The sequence below is a fragment of the Eurypyga helias genome, unplaced genomic scaffold (assembly GCF_000690775.1).
Source record: "Eurypyga helias isolate BGI_N326 unplaced genomic scaffold, ASM69077v1 scaffold1020, whole genome shotgun sequence".
In the NCBI taxonomy this organism is placed as follows: Eukaryota; Metazoa; Chordata; class Aves; order Eurypygiformes; family Eurypygidae; genus Eurypyga; species Eurypyga helias.
Genome location: NW_010224860.1, coordinates 453 through 21628, shown reverse-complemented (window position 1 = coordinate 21628; position 21176 = coordinate 453). Strand labels below are relative to the sequence as shown.

Here is a 21176-nt window from a genome sequence, read left to right as displayed (position 1 = left end):
AGCCTCCCTACCCTCAAGCAGATAATTGTCAGATAATTGCAGAGAATTGTCAGCCAGTAGTACTCCGTGTCTTCTCTCACCCCCACCCCCCTTCAGCTGAGTGTTTTTCCTAACTTTCTGTCCCTTTAGGGCATCTTGTATGCTTTTGTAGTTATGATATTCAATTTATGTTGTCAGATTTCAAATTTATGTTTTTAAAAATGCATCTCTGTAAATTTTTATTTATGACTTGCTTAAAGTACTTGGCTTGTAAAATAGATTCAATATGTTACATTAAGATTGAATTTGCATCTTTGTTTCCTTTCTCAGAGTGTGTGGGATATCTCCAACCCTTTCAAGGTTATTCTGTTAAAGGGCAATAAACTAAATACAGAAGAAAATGCCAAAGTAAGTAACTATGCCTGGTATCAGAAGAAGTTCTGGCCATCATTTTAATGATTTTCAATGTTTAGTGACCTCAAAATCATACAGGTTTCAATTCAGCAAAGGTGTAACAGTTTTGGTTATTCTCAGTTGTATGGGGAGTATTGGTTGAAATCTTGTGTTCCTGGCTGAAATTGGGAGCGTGCGTTAGACCATGATCAGCAGTGGTGGCCAGCATGACGTCAACGTCCACACGGTATTGGATTTCTTAAGATGGTGTCTGTGAAGTCCTGGTGCTGCTGGAATGAGCTTGTTGAAGCCAAACTGTCGTAAGCATCTGACAGACAAAAGCAGGGTAAACACTAAACCTTTTCAGTGGAACGCAAGGTATTTTTGTAGTTCGGAATGTGTTCTGTGTGCTTCTGTTCAATCTGTCTTTTATTTTCTGAACATGAGCACAAAGAACGCTGTAGTATCACTTCCTGTAAACACGTACACGACTGAGCTGCTGACTGTTTTACCAACCACAGTTTGTCAGCACATGGGAAACGTAGTGCACAACTCCTGCAAGACCTTACAAGACATGTGCCTGTCAGGTAGAACAACATGAGCTTCCTTTTCTTTGTTTGGCCACCAAAAAATTATATAGTCAGCTACGTAGGTTAGGAAGAAATTCAATTAGCCAGTGAAGTTTGCTGGCCTGATGCTTTCTTCAGGATACTCGGGGCGGTTTTTACTCCTTTCAAAAGCTATTGCTACAACCTGCTTGTTGACACTACACGTTACTACACAGCTACATGAGCCAGAGTTACAGTTTGACTACCTGAGGCGCACCGGCGGTGGAAATGGGTGGCTGCAAAACTAGATGTTTCCCTTTGTCTAAACCACAATTTTTGGGTAGTTGTAGTATCTTCTTAACTCTACGTTCTGTAGTCTCGTGAAGTTTTTAAAAGAAAAGGGAAGGGAAAAGAGAAGGTGGATTCCAGAAGCAACACAGCTACGAAGTTTTGGTTTTCTTTTCCCCCATGCTTACAAAAAGGGGGTTTTGGTGAATTTTATTTTCTTTTTCCCCTAAAAGCATCTGTGTTGATTGTAAGCTCGAGGAGAAACAGGAAAAATTGTCAGTTCTTTGGTGTTGGTGCCTGTGGACACTATCTAAATCATATTTAGGTAATTAGATAATATAGATATAACTTAGATATTTTGATTGCTTTTTAGTCTCAAAAACTTTCAAGACCCGTAGTTACGCAAGAACAAGAAGGCATGTGTAACCTTGCAGGCTTGTGCCTGCCCTGCATTGTCTGTCTGCGCTGTTACGGGATTGTGGCTGTTGAGAACGTGTTTGTTTTCTAGTCCTGGTTCTAAGGCTGTTTAATTCACTGCCATTGTTTGTTTAGTTTCATTGTGCTTTGGATCAGGCCAATATTCATCCATTTTTGCTGAAGCCACCAACAGGGTTCATAAACACAGCGTTTGTAGTGGGAAACAAACAGTTTGTCAGCTGGATAGCACTCGGCTCGTGTGCGCGGGGCTGGGTACTTTCACCTAGAGCACAACTGCCTCCATTCTGCTGCCTAACACCCAGTTTTCCAAATAGGTGGCATTGGGGGTTGCTTTTCCTTTTGTCTCGCTCTTCGGCTGCCCCAGTGGTACATACCGTTTCCTTCGTGAAGGGGGAGTGTCAGCATGGAAAGAATAAAATCGGGATCCAGTCCCTTACATTAGCAGGAGTGGAAAACATGCAATTAGAACTAGTCGAAAGGCAAGAAAAATAGCAATTTGTTCCAGCAATAGAATGCTTTGTTACTACCAACTTTACTCGATCGCTTATGCTTTTGATATTAATAAAGTGAAATCAGGGAAGTGTGGTGGGTGGCATGTAAAGTTATAATATCAGATGGCAGCAAGTCAAAGAGTGATACTCAAAATTATGCAAATGTGAATTTAAAAACCTGGTTTAAAAAAAAAAAGGCAGATTTCAGAATATGTACTGTTGCTAGTGTTAAAGCACAAGCAGATAATACACTAGATGTAGTTATATTTCCAAAAGGAAATACCTTTCCGTATTTCCGTATCTTTAAATCGGCAAAGGAGCTTGATTGTAAGTTCAGTTGAATGTACAGTGAATCTCCAAATGAATGAATAAAGGACCACCTGGTGGTTTGTTTCAAGAAGGTTATGAACCAACCAGTTTTCATCAGTTCTCTAACACCAGCCACAGTGTTTCCTTTTGAGGAATATAAGGCTGTAATCTTTAATTACAGAGAAATAAAAAACCCGGTAATCAAGAATTGTGATTGTGTGTACGCACATACAGGGTTACACGTAGGTGTGTACACACACGTGGAAGCTGTATGCGTTTGGATTTGCTGGCGAGCTGGTTCATGGGTGTTCGTGAAGCTGTGCACACCACAGTGGCTCTTTGAGTATCGCTGGGACTCGAGCGAGTGTAGTGTTCTCAACTGAACTCCTCCTTGCCGTGGCTGGCTGTAAGCTTGGCAGTGGCATTGTATGTAGGTAAGTCAAGGAGTCAGTTTAGTGCTGGATGTGCCTGTGGCCCCTGTTTCGAGGAGGAGTGTAACCCCTCTCAGTGTGCTCTCCAACACCCAGTACCTCTGCCAGTGCCTGTGCTGTGACAGCCACCTCTGCAGCGGTGGTAGCAATTGTTTCGGAGGAGTCCGGGATGCTCGGAACTGGTGGTGTTGGGATACCGTTACAGGCGCTACTGATGCCTTTTCCAGGGATTATTCTGGGCTGAAGACAGGTTTGCTCTCTAGCGTGACTTCAGTTAAACTGTGATACAGTTTGCCAGTGCCTAGTTTATCTGTGCTGGTTATGGATGGGGAGGTCAGTACTGAGCACTAGTTGGCGTAGCCAAGAAGAGGTACATCGAGGCTGGGACTGCTTCCGTGTTGCTCCCACGGTTGTTTCTTTGAGGGAGGGAAGGATAGGCTCTCCCAGAAGTGATCTTGTCTGTGTCAGTTGGGAATTCAGAGGTGAATTATTTTTTATCCAAAACCAAATTGAATTTGGCCAGGAATATGAATAGCAAAGTACAACAAATGTGTTTTCAGTAATTGTTTGGTTCATCTTAAAACCTCACAATTAGTATTTCTTTTAAGATAGAATTCTGCATAGAATATTACACAGAACATGCCTGTATGCATTTCATCAATATTTCTAAGTTCTGTGTCAAGCTCAACACTTCTCATTCCTTTTTTCCAGGTTCATGTGAGGGCTGGTCTGTTCCATGGTACAGAGCTCCTTTGTAAAACGATCGTAAGCGCAGAAGTATCTGGGAGAAGCGACCACGTTTGGAATGAAGTACTGGAGTTTGAAATAAACGTCTGCGATCTGCCAAGAATGGCCAGGCTGTGCTTTGCGGTTTATGCTGTGATGGATAAGATGAAAACTAAGAAGTCAACCAAGGCAATGAATCCTTCCAAATACCAAACCATTAGGAAAGCAGGAAAAGTGGTAAGTGCTTAATTTGTTTTTTGTAAGCGTACCTTTGGATTGTATTGAAGTGAGTATTCAGAAATCTGATGAGAAAAAAGCATTAAACAAGCATATGCATTAAGAATTGCATATCTTGGTACGAAGAAAACTTCTATACTTTTCAGACACTGAAGCAGGCATGAAAACTTCAGTTGTAAGCCCATTGGCAAATGGCTATTTAGGAATTGTGTTTGAAAAGGCCAGTTCTGTTCTGAACTCTAAATGAGTTGTGGTTGGGAAAAGATGGGAAAGTTACCATGGGTAGGCTCATGCTCGGGGAAGGGCTCACGTTTGGGAAGTCGGTATTCTTGCACTGGCAGAGCGACACCCTTAAAATTCCTACTGTCCTCCCTGGTACTGGAGTACATACTGAAGGTGATGCATGTGTTTAACTGTTTCTGTGAAAAAGTATCACCAATTTTAAAGTAAAACCCACCCCTCTCACTTCACCTGTATTTTAGTGCTTGCTGCGTAGTGATGTGCACTGGCATTGTAGTCTCCATGTAAAAATTCTTCCCTTTAACAGCATTATCCTGTAGCCTGGGTAAATACCATGGTGTTTGATTATAAAGGACAGCTGAAGAGTGGAGAAGTGGTGCTGCACAGCTGGTCGTCATTTCCTGGTAAAGTTGAACAACTAAGATTTGGACTTGAAACACAAGACTAAAGAGGAGTAGTATCAACCAGCAGAATATTTAGAGCATGCATGTCCAATTCTCCTGTCACAGCCTCTTTACTGCTTGCATTTATTATGTGGTTAAGTGTGTAACATCCTAATCTCCTTCCTGGAAGTACTGTGTATCAGGAAGGACAAGATTCTGCTTGGAGAAACTCAGTTTCTCTTTGGGTGATGATCCAACATCTGGGCATGTGGTGAACCGCAGTGCGTGGCAGTCCAGGTGCCGTGCAGCGAAACCTGCGCCCGGCCGCTGTATGCCGTAAGCATCTCTGCCTTTCAGATTTTTCATTCCAATGCATGCCTGGCCTATAATATTGCATGTTATGTCTGGTGTTTCAGATGAACTTGAAGAAATGTTGAATCCAATGGGAACTGTCCAGACTAACCCTTACGCTGAAAATGCAACAGCTTTGCACATTAGATTTCAAGAATATTCAAAACAGCCTGTTAATTACCCTCCCTTTGATAAGGTAAGGTATGACAACAAGAGCAGTTGGGAATGCTGGTGTGTCAGTGCCTGTTTCTTCTTTCAGCGCTGCCTTTCCCACTGAATTCCCCACTCTGCCTTTTAGCTAACACGCGGCGGTTTTTAACCTCGCACTGTGTAAGAGTCCCAGTGCTCTGGCTTCAGGGCCCTCAGGTAGCATTTTGCAGACACATACTTCAAAAAAAACTCTCTATGTCATCTCTTGAGGCTCAGAAGCATAATTAGTTTCTAATATCAGTGGTCCTACAAAAAGCTGAACTTCCCTGGAAGTTTTCAAGCTGTGCTGGCTGGGATCTACAAAGCTCTGTTACTTGGTCGTACAAATGTACGTACCCGCTCTTGGGAACACTTCTTCACTCCGAGCTAAAATCCTTTTGAGGGTAAATAGGCTCTTAATACTGTATGAAAAGGGGTTTCTAAAGTTCTGCTCTTGAACTAAATCCACTGAAGTTGCCCCGTAATGTTCTACGGATATGAATGTCTGTCTAGAAAGGAAGCGAATATTTGGAATACATGTGGTAATGTCTGTAGTGTGAATGCTGGATGGCAGGTTGTTCGCAAACCACCAAATAAAGCCAAGACCAGGAAACAAGGCATAAAATAAGTTTAAAAATTGACAGCTAGCACTGCATTGCCAAAACAGGGTCTAATTCATACATTAGCCTGAATTTTGTTTTGGGGAAAGTTAACATGCACATAAAGGAAACTGGTTTTTGTTTTGGTAGGGGTTTGCACCTTTGGGGGGCATGAGCAAAAAGACAGAGACCACCAATTGGCTTGATCAGCGGGGGATTTTGGGCGTGAGGTTCGTCAGAATGAAAGCAAAGAACAGGATAGCTTTTTGTTTTGATTTTGGGTTGTGGGTTTGTTCCCCTCTGGGTGCAGAACTCCTGTTAAACAGCACTGGAGATGCGCAGCACAGTACTGACGGATTGCCTTCTTGGTTGTGGGTCACCAGTTCACTCTTCATACTGGACATACTTTAGTCAGTTTTGTTACTGGTTTATTTGTAAACCTTTCGGGTTTTTGCTCATTGCACTGCATGTATTTAATTTCTAAAGAAAAAAGCTGCTTTTATGTGCATGTTACAGACATGCTACATACAATTACATGTCTGAAGTAACCGTGTAGTTGGTTTAGCTCTATGGTTCCTTTTGTTTGTACCTGCATCCTTTTTCAGGATGTTAAACTGCTGGGTGAATACAGACAGCAGATTTTACTGAGTAGGTCACCTGCTGTATTGACACTGAGGTGTGTCCGATGGTCTTCACCATCCCTTGTGACTTCCCTTTGCCTGATGGCTTTTCGTACGTTGCCTTCTTGCCCCCTTCTTGACCTGTACCTGAGAAATCCTGCATATTGGCGAGCGGGCAACCCCAGAGCACCTTTATAAAGTGATTGCAGAGCTAGTAACAACATGTGCTGGAACCATTCGACTTGGAGGAAATGCTACAAAATGTGCTTTTTTTTAAGCAGCTCTTTTTCTTTTTTTCCCAGTAGCTTTGGCTAATTGCAATTTCCTAGAGTTAAGAAGCTGTTTTGCAGTATTGCTGGGAAGATTGGAGCTCTAAACATTTTTTGATAATTCATTCCATTTTTGTGGATATACTGAAGTTTCTTCCTCAGAAAGGAGAGTTATCCCATTCTCTGAAAGACTCTCTGAAGAATTCCTGAAGGGCCTGTTGAATCAGGGGAAACACCGTACCTGCTTGAATTGTGTCAGCTGGGAATCGGTTTTTCAGAATTGACGACGCGAGACTTGCGTGGTGTATGGCTGCTTCTAATTTTCCCAGTGGTGTTGCCTGTTGCTGCCAAGAAAACGGAGAGAATCGATGCCAGATATTTATTCTAAGAAACATAATGTGCAAAACCAGATTAATCTTTCTGATCATGGCATCAGTCCACTTGCAGTGCAGCTGTTGGGGGCTGAGCGAGTCCATGTGCCTCGACAGCTATGAGGAAGCTGCTGTCTCCTGCAGGAGCCGTGTCTTGGGGTGGTGAATGCTCAGTGATGTGACACCCTGAAGGGCTCGTAGTTTGGTTGGACAGAGTTGGACGTGTAGAAACTTTCCAAGCTTATTTGCAGAGTCACTCAGTGAAAAGCACGAGAAACTTTCCAAGCTTATTTGCAGACAGAGTCACTCAGTGAAAAGCACAGGGAGGCAAGCAAGCATCAAGCAAGATGAGGGCGTTGTGGTTCTGTTCGTGCATGTTTTCATGGACAGTATGTAAACAAGCTCTGTAGCCAAGTGGTAGATGTCATACACCTTATTATTCAGCATTTCGTACAGAGAAAGAATAAACCAAGTTAGTATGTTTTGAAGGATTTTAGCTGCTGGGTATTTAAGCGCTGATTATTGTGGTGTTTTCTCCTAACTCCTATTGTCTGAGTAAAAATAATGCAAGTCTTGCTGAATCTGTGTCTGGAGGTGGTGTTATGTTCTAGGAGACGGGAAAGGCAGACCTCCGAGGGAGAGGAGAGGGTGTAGTTCCTTGGACTGCTTTCTTGGCTGATACTTCACTTGGTGAATTGTTCCTCTGAGCAGCACCATGTGACAACTGTAGCTCTACCCACTGGAGCAGGTTGAATTAGCTGAGGCAGCCCCCATCCTAACACAGCTCAGGTTGCAGCAGCGTGCAGGATATAGTTGGAAGAACTGTATTTACATCTACACTAAACTACCCATCATGATTTATTGCATGAACTTCAGAAGAAGTCGTATAATGTTCCAAAGGCCAAAAAGAAAAGGGACGAGCGAGAGCAACTGTGGGCTGAGCTCCTGGGGAAATGCTGCTGTGCTGTGAACAGGAGTAGCAGTCCTGGTTCCCGAGGGTTGCTATGGATTAGCTGGTGCTGAGAGCCTGTTGGTGGAGTATTCACTCTGTCCTCAGGCGAGTTCTTGTTGGGAGCTGGTTGTTCGTCACGTGACACAAGGGAAGGTCCTAGGTTTCGGGAAGTAAGTACAAACACGAATTGAGATCATAGGGGTGATCTGAGAGGATGGTGAAAGGGCTAGGTTTGTGAATTTATGCTGAAATAAAGGGTAGAAGTGTGGATCGAGCGGGGGTAGCAGGTAGGACGCGCAGGAGCAGTGCCCTCAAACAGCAGAAGTAGAGCTGAGAAAAAGGATAATTTAGAGTCGAGGAATTGGTTTGCTGTACTGAAAAATAAGGTGAAAATGCAAACAGAAGCAGAAAATGACTGTGTTAATGCTAAGGGACAATACAAAGTAATTGGGAAACCATTTAGCCCAGGAGCAGTGAAGAAGAAAACTGAGGTAGTTCAGAGCACTCCTATTCCTGATCTCTGTAGTCCTGCAGATTAGAAGAGGGACACAGCATAGAAATCCATGTTACACCTCTGCATATACAAAATAACAGTGCTGTAATTATCTAAGAGAGCAGAATTTCTTTTTCATTTCTATAATACTTGTTCTTTCAGTGCAGTCACATTTGGTTTGAAATCTAATGTATTTAAAACTATCTTTTTGCAGATACTTGAAAAGGCAGCTGAGATTGCAAGAAGCAGTGATAATGCTGCAATGGCGGTAAGAATCTGCTAAAGGCTATTTTGAAATTAATTTTCTTGGGTTTTTTGGTTTTTATCTTCTACATCAACCTAGAAATACAGAAGCTCAAATCACAACAGTTCTCCTTACTGTTTTCTTATGTAATTCACTTTGAATTGCCTTAAAATTCAGATATATATCCACTTTTCCCAATATATTTTGGACTTCTTGGCTGTTTTTTGTCTAAAAACATAATTGCTTTACATGCTATGTGGATTTGTAACACAATTAAGATGTCTATATGGAAAACATTCCTAGGCTGCATAAAATATTGTTGGAAAATCGCCCAGTTTTGGCGAGTATGAAGCTTGATTGTCAGATGTTTCCAAATAAGCTCTTTTATTGGTCATTGGTCGATAAGATAATGTTTCTTAAATATGATGATTATGTGCTTTTCTTGTCCAATTTTATTGGTCATTGGTCGATAAGATGATGTTTCTTAAATACGATGATTATGTGCTTTTCTTGAGGAATTGGATTGTTTTAACTGGAGGACAAATTCTGAAAAGATCAAAATCTGGAGGCGTTTCTTTGTATTGTATGCAAAAGTAGAGAAGACTGCAGTTTAAGAGAGTGAAAGCACAGTCAGACAACAGTAGTAACTGCCTTTTCTGTAGGAGTAAAGCAGTTAATTGGAAAATGTCAGGTACAGTACCAAGTGCCGGAAGTGCTCAGGAAAAGTGAAGACTGGCTGCTGCTTTAGGTGCAAACAGCTTAGTGTACAAATAATTGGACACGTTGAATAGCAGCGTGCTGCCGTGACAGCGGTGTGAAAAGATTGGCGTTTTCAGATACAGGAATCACCTTATTGTCAGCTGTTTGCTTAGGCTGAGAAAGAGAGTAGGTACTTAGTTTCACTAAACATGCATTACAAATCAACTGGCTTTTTGAAGTCTGTTCCCTCCTGAAGAATTCATACTTAGGTGGTATTTTAACATGAAAATACGTACTTCAAACATTTCAGCCCAATATGAGGCTCAGGCACTTGCCGTTTCTAGAAGGAGCTGAACTGAAGTTCTGTGTGCAGCGGGCGTGTCTCTTCCTTGGTGGGACACTTGTGCAGAAAGTTATTTAATGAGCTGTTTGTTTCTGCCATGAATCCTAATTGATTTGGCCTGCCATTTCTTCTGAGCTTCCCTCCTGGGTTGGTTTTTCTCCTGTTAATGTGTCTGGCTCTGGCCTGCCTCTTAAAACCGCGTAGGAACTTGGGCTCTGCCAAGGTAAAGTTGGCTTTGATATTTAAAGCTTGCCATGTTGTTTCTCAAAATATGGATTAAAGCTACTTTGTTCCCTTCAGCTGGTACCTCCTTACCCAGAAGCAGCAATTCCGTTTGTCTCCCATTAATTTATGGAATGCTACTGTTGCTGACATCCTTGCTTTAGTCTTTCCCAGTTTGCATAAGGCCATGGCTGGGGACGTAAGGTATTAACTGAGCCAGTATGGAAACTCATTCCTGCGAACTGGTGGACAGAATCACCACTGATGTTAATGTTTCAGAGATCTGAAATGGAGCAAAATGCCAGGAAATGACAAGTTTGGGTTAAAGACAAAAATATGTGTTTGTATGCCTAGCAAATGTCCTTCCCTTTGGTTACTGTTGGAAAAGTGGGTTTTTTTGGCTTTTAATTAAAGAAAATTATATGTACATCTATCAAATTAGCTCCTTTGAAAAACAAAAGGAGAAAGTATATGCATCACAAAAGGAAAGTTCTCCGTGTTGGAGTTGGAAAATAGAAATGCTGCCATCTAGCGTCATTAGTGCTGAAGCTTAGTTACTTTTTCAGAAACTTCTTTCCCCCGATTTTGAATTTGTTAGTTACAGTTCTGAAGCTTCAGAGGTCTGAAATCCAGAAGAAACGCATAGTAGCCATTCATCTGTTTCCTGAGTTCTATTTCATGTACTTCTAGTGTAGGATATCTGATATTTGAGCTAAAATGTAAGAATGGATATATCAAAACATGATGCACTTCTCGTTTTCCAGGGTCGGGGTGGTAAGAAGTTTTACGTTGTGCTCAAAGAAATAATGGAAAGAGATCCTTTATCTCAACTCTGTGAAAATGAAATGGATCTTATTTGGACTTTGCGATATGACTGTCGTGAAAATTTCCCACAATCATTGCCAAAGCTGCTGCTTTCTTTAAAATGGAACAAACTTGAAGATGTCGCTCAGGTAAGAGAAACGGCAGTGATGGGGGAGACAAATCACGAACAAGTCGGGGTCCTTTCCCCAGCACAGACTTCTGAAATGGCTACCTTCTGTGGCCTGGACACATAAGCAAGGACTTAGCGTCTTGCAAAAACAAACCCCAAAATGTGTTTCAGAGGTCCTGTGAATGGTGAGAAGAGCACAGCGATTATTTATAGAGGCTAATTGGAAAATCTTGTGCTCAACTTTGATCTTAAATATGAGGAATTTCACAGAATTGTTTAGGGCAGGAGGGACCTCTTGAGATCATGTAGTCCAAACCCTGTGCTCAAGCGTTGTCAGCTAGAGCAGGACTGTGTCCAGCTGGGTTTTGTCGATCTCCACTGATGGAGACTGACTGCACAGTCTCTCTGGGCAACATGGGCCGGTACTTGACCACCAAAACAGTGAGAACTTCTTAAAAAAACCAAACCAACAAACCCCACAACAAAAAAACGGATTATATTTGTAAATCAAGGTCTGAAATATAATGCTTTGTATAAAAGTTGTAGCAGTATAAGCAGATACTTGTTTACTCATAGAATCACAGAATGGTTTAGGTTGGAAGGGACCTTAAACACCATCCAGTTCCAACCCCCCTGCCATGGGCAGGGACACCTTCCACTAGACCAGGTTGCTCCAAGCCTCATCCAGCCTGGCCTTGAACACTTCCAGGGATGGGGCATCCACATCTGGGCAACCTGTTCCAGTGCCTCACCACCCTCTCTGTGAAGAACTTCTTCCTGATATCTAATCTAAACCTCCCCACTTTCAATTTAAACCTGTAAATTTAAACACGTACTCATGGACCTATGTGAAGGAAAAGGCATTCTGATTGCTTGGTAGGGCTTGGAAACAAGGCCTTGGGTAGCAGAGTTTTAGAAAGGTACTTGGAGTATGAGTATTAGTTGACAGCTCCAAGTCCTTTAAATTTGGGAACATTAAAGAATATGTGTAAAGATTATATTTCAAGAGTTGGCGAACCTGCGTAGTCATCTTGCTCGTTACTGTGCGCTTCCTGGAAGGAATGCAGTTTTTGTTTGCTTATGTGCAGACAGTACTGTGGTTTATATTTTTTTTTTTTTCAGGAATAGTCTAGCTGAAAAGCGAGATCTTATCCTTAAATGCATTTTGAACATCTGCTTTATGGTATGAAATATCTGCCCAGTGTTAGTATTTCTGTCAGAATTTGAGTACGACTGTGCATTATACGTAAGTGTTGGCTGCTGTAGCTCACCACCAGTCCCTACGTCAGGTTAACTGTACTGGGCTATGGGCTGAGTAGGTTTTGCATGTATGTTTATGTCAAGTTAGGACCCCTATGTTTAAAACACCTTTAAATTTACTTTATATCATTATGAATCTTGTACGTATTCGTGCCAGTGTTTCCCCATGAAATGCTAGTATGGGCGCTGGCTTTGCACTGTGATGGATCTGTGCTCAGGTCTTGCCTTCTGCATTTCCCAAAGCTGCCCAGATGAACCAGTTCAGAGTCTGGCCCCGTGGTGTTTAGTGTTAGGAACCTGCCTCTCTACTGCAGGCTGAGACTGAACTCATCCCTGTTTGTCAAACTGTGACACACAGTAGAGACAGACATGTTTTCACTGTAGGTGTACAAGGATTGCTCCATCAGGAGGAAGCGATCTTCCTAATCATTTGGATTTTACAAGTTGCTATTTACATACAAAATACCTGTGTTATCTCATTGATAGGAAAGGCTCATTTTTTTCATGAGTTGTGACTTGTTCCTACAGAGAGGAGAAATCTTGTGCTGCTCATACACTGACTTACACATTCAGCCTTTTTATTTCAAGCAGTCGTGTACTGTTCCAGTTATACAACTATATATGTGTCATTAAAAATACATTCTCAGCAAGTAGCTTCATTAAAATGCAGTAAACCCAGTTTATTTTACAAGACCTCTAGGTGTTCTTGGTTGTCCAAAATAATGCACTAGTGTTTTCTGTAATTCTTTCTGGCACATCGTTGTCTTCAGTACTGGGATGTTTTTGGTTTTTTTCATATACGACCTGAATTACTACTCGCAGTGCATGTGGGAAAAGGCTCCATCCGTTGAGGTGGACAGATATTCTTGGTACAGATCTCTCAATATAAACTTTTTTTATTTTAATTTTTTTAGTGGAAAACTTTTACCATTACCAAAACGTTTATGTATGTAGGAGAACGTTTACAAACCATTGCCTAAATCTAATTGAAAGTCTTTCTAAAGCATACATACCTGTGGTTACCTAATTTTTGTTTACCGTGCATTGTGTCTGTCTGTGAAGAAGCAGATTTTTCAGACAAAGTGTAAATGAGACCTGAGGGGGAAAAAAAAAAACCCACCAACCCCCCATCCCTGGATCATTTTAAAGGGTAAGAAGCCTAGTCAGAAGTGGGCCTGTTCTCCCAGAGTTATTTCTCTTTCTCTGCCCCCCCTTTTTCTCCTCCACACCAGTCTGTAACCTCCCTCTGTTAGTAGGAATGTTGTTATGGGCAGTTACACCCATCTGTTTTCTGAAGTAGTTCCTTTACCTGTAACCTGATAGTGCTCTTGTTTCAAAACAGCTTCAGGCTCTCCTTCAGATATGGCCCAAGCTGCTGCCCAGAGAAGCATTGGAGTTGCTGGATTTCAATTATCCAGACCAGTACGTCAGAGAATATGCAGTGGGTTGTTTAAAGCAAATGAGGTGAGTATATTGGATTACTTGAGCATGCAAGGATTTCTGGGGTGAAAAACTGCATTCTGTTCCTTTTTTAGGAAAAAAAGAACCCAAAGAGGAAAGATTTAAACACATTTCCTGCCATGAATAGATGGGCCAGATAAAGCAGTCTAGATAAGCACGTTTGCAGCTGAATAAAACCACCTTATTCTGACATCTTGGATTCAAGGATGATTATTTTGTATGTTGCTAAGAGAGCACCAGTGCACCTTTGTCCCAGAGAGGGCTGCGTGTTCACCCCTTGCTTGGACAAAAGGGGAGCAAGACAGTGTGAGAACATCATAGTAACAAAGGGAGAAAATACCGCAGTAGTCAAATACTGTAAGAACTGCTGTGCAGCCACCTTGCGCTCCGGGCCTGCTAGTGACCCTGTCATTTGAGAGAAATGTAAGCCATGCCCTGTACTAAAAAGCCAGGGACTTACTCGTGTTTGTTCTGCACAGTAGCCTTCGCTGTCTGCAGTTCTTCCTTTATGACTTATGATTTTGCTCTTCATTGTAACCGAGGGCAGGATTTGGTTGGCATCATTTGCAACCTTACTGCATGTTTCCTGTCCTTGAATTCTGAGTTCTCTGTGGTGAACAGTTTGATCAGTTTTTTAATGGTCAAGGCTAGACTTTTTGGGGAAAAAAAAAAAGAATATTTTGACTTCTTTCAAATGCAAACAAGCAAAATAGCTGTTGAGCTGTCCTAATAATACTGAACTGTTACATCTGGAATTATTTCAGTATTACTAGTTCTGGCTCTGAAGTTGGGTGCTTTCAGTAGGGTGGATACTCTTCCCCTCCTTCCGTGTAAGCCGAGTGCCGTTGGCAGGCATACGCAGTTATCCTCAGTTCTTGTCTGTGCCCGCTGCAGCTAACTGCTGGGTTACAGTGGTCCTTCATGTGGTCCCAAAGGTCCAGCTCCTCAGTCAGAGGTTGTGGTCAAAGGGAGCCAATGCCTGATGGGGACTGAAGTAGTTAGTTGTCTGGATACTTACCCTATCTGAGATCTTCCCAGGATGGAACCCAGGTTTTCACTTGCTTTGAGGGCTGTAAGATGCTGTTTGAGGGGCAGCTTCCTGATCAATTGGTCAGTCTGGCAGTTGCACTGTTGTGTATTACTGTCCTTCTCCATGTGACTGAAAAATTGGGGGACACTTCCTGCTATTGCTACAAACCTGTCATCATTGGATTTGTCATACGTTTCAATTTCAGGAATGTCATTAATGTAGTTGCTCTGTCACTAACTTTTTACGTACCTCATTCCAGTGATGAAGAGCTCTCTCAGTATCTTCTTCAGCTTGTGCAAGTCCTGAAGTACGAACCCTTTCTTGACTGTGCGCTCTCCAGGTTTCTGCTGGAGCGGGCGCTCGCTAATAGGAGAATAGGACAGATGTTGTTTTGGCATCTAAGGTAGGAGCTTTTCCCTTACGTCCCTCTGAAACTGTTGAGCCTGAATGGTCTTTCCAACAGCATTTCTTGAGAGTTGTTCTACATGAGCCTCATAGTCCCCTACAAGTCCTCCTTATGCTTCTTTACCTTTGACGTTTATAGATCAGAGCAAGCCTATAATTAAAATCATATTGCAGTGGTTTGTAACCTGCTGCTTGGTGACAGTATTCCAAACTGCATTCAGCTCTGTCTGGTAAGTTAGGATTGTACATAACCTCAGTGTTTGTTGTGGCTGTGTGTGCAGTAAAAGTACAATATTTATACCTCAGGGCTGGGAAAAATTTATGTTATTGTTGAGAGTTTAACAGGGAATGAAGCAGTTCTGTGTGCAGTTGATGCTTCTGGTGGCCAGGTCCATGCATGGCAGAATCCTTGCAGAACAGACTGTAGGTTGGTTCTGTCTTTGAAGTACAATCTGTTAGAGTATTTCTGAATAAAAAGAGCAAGGATTACATGAAAATGTGTTGGAGGATAATTGGCTGTGGTATAAGGTCCAGTGGCTTGTTCCAAAGTGTTCCCCTCAGGAAAACTTTGCTTTTTCCCTTACAAAGATTTGAGAACACATGGTTTAATATCAGCCCTGATTGTCAATATGATCTTCTATGACTTGTCAGCACTAGAGGTTCCTGAAAACAAATAACCAGTTGCGGTCTCTTAACACTGCTGCCTCCAGAACAGTCCTGGCTATTCACACAAGGGGCATGCCTCGACACCAGGCAGCCCTCACAGTCTTCAGCACATGAGCACCCTGTTCCTTCTCAGGAAACCTGCCTTTTGGCTTATCTACGTGACTGTGAGGTGTTTTGGTGTGTGGTGGTGTTGATGTTGATGACTTGAAGCATGCTAATCCATAAGTGCCGTGGTCTGACGAGCAGCTTTTCTTCTTGCAGGTCAGAGGTTCACATACCTGCCGTTTCAGTACAGTTCGGTTTGATACTTGAAGCTTACTGCCGGGGAAGCGTTGCTCATATGAAAGTGCTTGCTAAACAGGTACCGAGTGCTCTTCTGCTTTAAACCTTGACTTACCCTCGCCTCTAACTCGGATACCTGTTCCGTTCCTGCTGTGGGCCGCACTGGTTACCTTGACGAAGCCCGCCTGTTGGGGAGCGGGGAAGGGAAGGACGCACGGGCGAGGCAGAGAAATAAAAAAGGGCTAAGCAGCTGGATGGTGGAGCAGTGTTCCCTGACACAGCAGGCAGCTAGTGCTGTGGGGCTTCAGCGGCAGGGAGCTGCTTTTACAGTGTTCCGAGACGTGAGAAACACGCAGCAGTGCGCACATGTTCTGGACATTACTCACTTGCGGGGGTTCCGTGTGTTAGAAGCTTCTGACTTCTTTTCCCCAGTCAGGTATCTTGTTCAATAGCCACTATTACCTTTCTGTCTAAGCTTTGTCTAGATCATTCCCAGACTACTTCCTGCTGCTTTGGCTTCTGTTGGAAGGCGATGCAAAAGCCCCTGAAGTTGTACCATCATGTAGTACTCCCTGGAAACAGGTGTTGAAGTAAACCAAATACTCATTTTGGTGTTAATAGAGATGTGCCCTTTACAAAACAAAGAAAAACCAGCAAACATTTGCTTTAAAATAGCCTAATAAGAGCGAGAGGTTTGCTTTTAGGTACGCTATTAAATGTGTCAGCAGATCATTGAGACACGTTGTGTTTGAAGTCTCTAATGCGTTTTTAGCAAGTTCGTTTAGATTCTGGCCATAAAAATCTTTGGAAAATTCTCTCTGAAATTAATGCATTTGCTGTATCAGGCCACAAAGGCTAACTCAGTAGGTTCTTGTCTGACAGGTGTCATTCCTCACGGTTCCGATGCTGCATATGTTGAATCTTTGCTGTGGGAGACACGGGGAACTGGCATGTGCTGGTGTGCTCTTCGGCTCACAGGGCGTTGAAAAGAGTCTCGTACGCCTGCGTGCTTGTTAGTGTTGTCAAATCATGAACAAAGTAGGTGATGAAGTGCTGTAAGCAATAGACCTAAGGTCAGTGAAGTTTTTGTGCACTTCACAGGAAACAAATGTCAGTACAATCAAAGAAGGGGCAAAAAAATTCCCAACTGTGCAAACACGGAAGAAATTCAAACGAGAAATACTTCAAAATGTTCCTGTTTGTACAAGGCAGGTTCCATTTTGTTCCCTTGTCGCCGATGTTTGTACAGCTCCTAGAATAGTGGCAAAGCAGAGCACTTTTGGTTTTGACAGATGGCTGACCCGGCAGGTCCCTGCTGCCTGGGCTCTGTAATCAAACTGCATACAGTTCCGCAGCATCCTGGCGGTAGGAGGGGTAGGCTTTGACTCGGCACGGTGTACCTTAGGCTGAAGCTTCCTTGTATAGAAATCCACGTTTCTGATTGTTGCAGCGCTGCTGTGTGCTGGGAATGTGTAGTACCGAGCGTGCTAGCCGTGGCTGGTGCAAAGAAGGGCAATTGTCCCAGCGGCTGCTTTGTATCTGGCTAACTTGTTGCTAGGTGCAGTGTTGAAATTGCACATGCTGTACGTGCTCTCTAGGTTGTCACTAAAGCGCTTGTCTCCCTGAGCGTTACGTACACCTACGCCACTAGTTTACTTGTTTTCTTAGAAGCTACGTACCAGTAGAAAACTTTCCAGAGCTAGGGGAGAGTACAGAGGGCTAAACCTGTGTGCATTGGTGGCAATAATTGCCTTGCATTTGTACACCTTTTTAAGGTAGCGATATTGCTTGGGTGAGATACTGCGATTGGGAACACCTTAATTGATTAGAGCCCTTGACCTTATGCCTGTCTTCATTTTTTTCCAAACCGTTCCTACTGCCCCCCGTAAGAGTTAAGGGTGTGTGGTTCTGTGTGTGAAAATGGTCGGGAAGCAGCGGCGCGGCCGTACCGCACGGCACGGCACGCAGCGGGGTGTCTGCACCCTGAGCTCGCCTCGGGTGGCGTGTGGTTTTGCTGGAAGGGCGAAGCGCTCTGCTGCCGCGGGAAGCAGCGGCGCGGCCGTACCGCACGGCACGCAGCGGAGTGTCTGCACCCTGAGCTCGCCTGGGGTGGCGTTTGGTTCTGCTGGAAGGGGGAAGCGCTCTGCTGCCTTCGGCGTGGACAGAGGCACCTGTGTGACGGGCTTTGGCGCCGCTTTGGATGAGCAGACGACGAGTGTGTGTTGAAGATGGAATTTGTGTAGATGTATCGCGGCGCGGCCGTACCGCACGGCACGCAGCGGAGTGTCTGCACCCTGAGCTCGCCTGGGGTGGCGTTTGGTTCTGCTGGAAGGGGGAAGCGCTCTGCTGCCTTCGGCGTGGACAGAGGCACCTGTGTGACGGGCTTTGGCGCCGCTTTGGATGAGCAGACGACGAGTGTGTGTTGAAGATGGAATTTGTGTAGATGTATCGTGCATTGAAATTCCACTGTTGAGGTTTTGGAAGTGTTAAGTCATGCTTTAAAAAGGGACTCGACACTTCAGAGCTTTCGTCCCATCACTGTCTTTGTTCCTTAGGAAAATGGGATTTCTGGGACATGAGCGACTTAGAAAAGTTGTTCTTACCTTTTTTTTGGGAATGCTGCCTTAATTGCCATCTATTACTTCCACTTCTAAAAAATTGTAGAATAATACTTTGTTTTGTTTTGAAATGGGATTTTGCATTTTAATTTGTATAGAATCAGAAGGATAACTTTTAAAGCCAAAATATCTCTTTCAGGTGGAAGCCCTTAATAAGATGAAGACTTTAAACAGTCTAATTAAGCTGAATGCCATGAAGCAAAGCAAAGCAAAAGGAAAAGATGCAATGCATACGTGTTTGAAACAGAATGCCTACAGAGAAGCACTTTCTGACCTCCAGTCTCCCCTGAATCCTTCTGTTATACTTGCAGAACTACAGTAAGTGAAGAAAGAGTAAATAAAATGTCACCGTGCTTTTGCACGGAAAGGGTAAGGCAGAAGCACACAGGCACTTCAGTTTCCTTTGGCTGTATTGTTCAGCAGATGGGCTGTCAGGAGGAACCTCTTCTGCACTGAGGGAGGGTCTGCTGGGAATCGTAAGGGTGAGGTATCCGTTAAGGTGGAGGAGTGCTGTGATCTGCCATGAAACTTCATACTCTTTGTCAGTGTGTTACCAGGGCTCAGCACATTTAAATGTCAGCCTAAAAGGGAGTCAGACTGCATTCCTGGCTTCTGTTTATAACAGTAAACACATCAGCCGTTACAGCTTCTAACAGCACTTGAATATAAAGTCTGAAAACCGATGGGAAAGGATGCAAAGAAAACTCTTTTTGCTGAAAACGCGGGCGCTTAATTTAGGCGTTAGATATGTGGATGGCAGTCACGGTGTCTGGTACATCCTATCTGCCGTTCTGTAGCAGAGTGGAAGCAGAGGTAACCTGTAAGTACTTCCAGACTGGGTGTCTGAGTCTCCTGTTGTGTTTTGAACAATGTTTACAGCTTTTCAGTGGAACTATTCTGATTTGACTAAAACTTTTGCTGTGTTCTCTTCTAGCGTTGAGAAATGTAGATACATGGATTCTAAAATGAAGCCTCTGTGGATAGTATACAACAATAAAATGTTTGGAGGGGATCACGTAGGGATCATCTTCAAAAACGGTGACGGTAAGCAGTGCTAAAAATGTGAACTTCATCCTTTCCCTTCCTCACTTCCACACTTGGGCTGTGTGGCCCTGTACGGCTGTAATCTGGACGTGGTTTGCTCTGACGCTGGTAAACAAGTGAAGCACCTGCTTCTGGCGGGGTTTCAAAGTACAGACATCATCAGTCATGGCGATGTGGTTATGGTTAGCCCCACTTCAGCCTGCAGGCAGTTTTGGGTACCGTTGTCTGAAGGCCATATAAACCTTAGGAAGTTCGCCTACAGCACACTGAGAAAGTGAAGTAGCAGTTTCAACCTGCCGTTACAGATCTCCGACAGGACATGCTGACCCTCCAGATTCTGCGTTTGATGGACATACTGTGGAAAGAAGCTGGTCTGGATCTCCGGTAAGGGTCTCTGGAGGGCTGGTTTATGTGGATGGAGAGTCCACCATTAGCAGAAAAGCTTTCCTGCTTTTTACATCCCTTCCCTACTGTCCCCTTTCTAAACATCTGTGTCGATGCCCAAAGGTTTCAGTTGTCATAGCCAAGGAGAGCAGGCTACAGAAGGCAGTTGCCTTAGCTAATTAGATGGCTTCTCCTTGCATTTCATTCCCTAGGTGGCCCACATGGCAATGGAATTTAGCCATGAAAAGAAACAGTGGAAGAAGTGAAACTTGGGGATTTTTGTTATCAAAAAGAGTGTTTTTCCTGGTGCACCATAGCTCTTGTTGGTTATCTAAGTTGCTGCGCTGATCATAAATCCCACTGTTCTCTTCTACAGTTTACTGATTTCATCCTTGGGAAAGCTTCTAGGTGAAAAGCATTGTCTGAGGTCAGGAAACAGTTCTTGAGTTAAGGGGGTTTTGTGCCTTTGTTTGTGACTGCGGCCTTTCCCAAGGGAGATGTTTCATAAACTCCCCGAGTAACAAACTTTCCTGTTAACGGTCACTGATTTTTCCAGGCATATGCAAAATTGGGGACTTAGTGGCCTTGGGAATCGCAGCTCTTAAGTCCTAGTGCACATGTGCAAGTGAGGTACAAATGTAGGACACAGATCTGCTGAGGGCTGCATCTGGAATACACCATTGGGATTCTCCAACAGGTAGAACTGAAAGGCAAAACCCTCCCTACACTTTAGCCACCTTTAAGTACTGGTAACTGCTGGGGGGGAGTAGGAGGCTTGGTAGTCGTTACTGTAGGATGTCACTCTCTGGTTGAGAATGACCCCAGTTGTGGAATGCACAAATACAGGAGGCTTGGTAGTCGTTACTGTAGGGTGTCACTCTCTGAGAATGACCCCACTTGTGGAATGCACAAATACGGGTCCTTCTTTTTAACATTTTCCTATTTCCCATGGCCTTACTTCTTAAGGACGTGTATGGTTTGTGCTGCCATGGCCACAAATGAACGTATAGCTGCCGAAATGAATTTGTGTTAGCGATCTGCTTCCTACAGAAGTTAACAGAGGGAGGTCTGTCCTGTATTAATTACATGACTGGTTTCATGGAGACGAGAGGCTTGGGAGGGGTTGTTGCTTGTGCTTCCCTTCTAGGAGTGCTGCTGCACAAGGGGAATGGTGATGCCTGGGGACAGTTGCTATGGATTTACCAGGGGTGAACCATGTCTGACTAATCTGATTGCTGCCTTTGAGGGAGGGGAAGAGCAGTGGGTGCCTTCCTTTG

General features: G+C 43.5%; 1 protein-coding gene across 1 annotated transcript; it reads left to right on the top strand.

Annotated features, from left to right (window-relative positions):
• Positions 1 to 309: 309 nt before the first annotated feature.
• LOC104506098 (phosphatidylinositol 4,5-bisphosphate 3-kinase catalytic subunit beta isoform-like) lies at positions 310 to 19899 on the top strand (the record flags this gene model as incomplete). Its single annotated transcript, XM_010146922.1, has 12 exons — positions 310 to 387; positions 3589 to 3840; positions 4388 to 4484; positions 4880 to 5010; positions 8522 to 8575; positions 10580 to 10768; positions 13352 to 13473; positions 14760 to 14903; positions 15833 to 15932; positions 18611 to 18789; positions 19406 to 19515; positions 19821 to 19899. Coding segments are annotated over 12 exons (1535 nt in total), but the record flags the coding sequence as incomplete, so codon positions are not given.
• Between the last annotated feature and the right edge of the window lie 1277 nt (positions 19900 to 21176).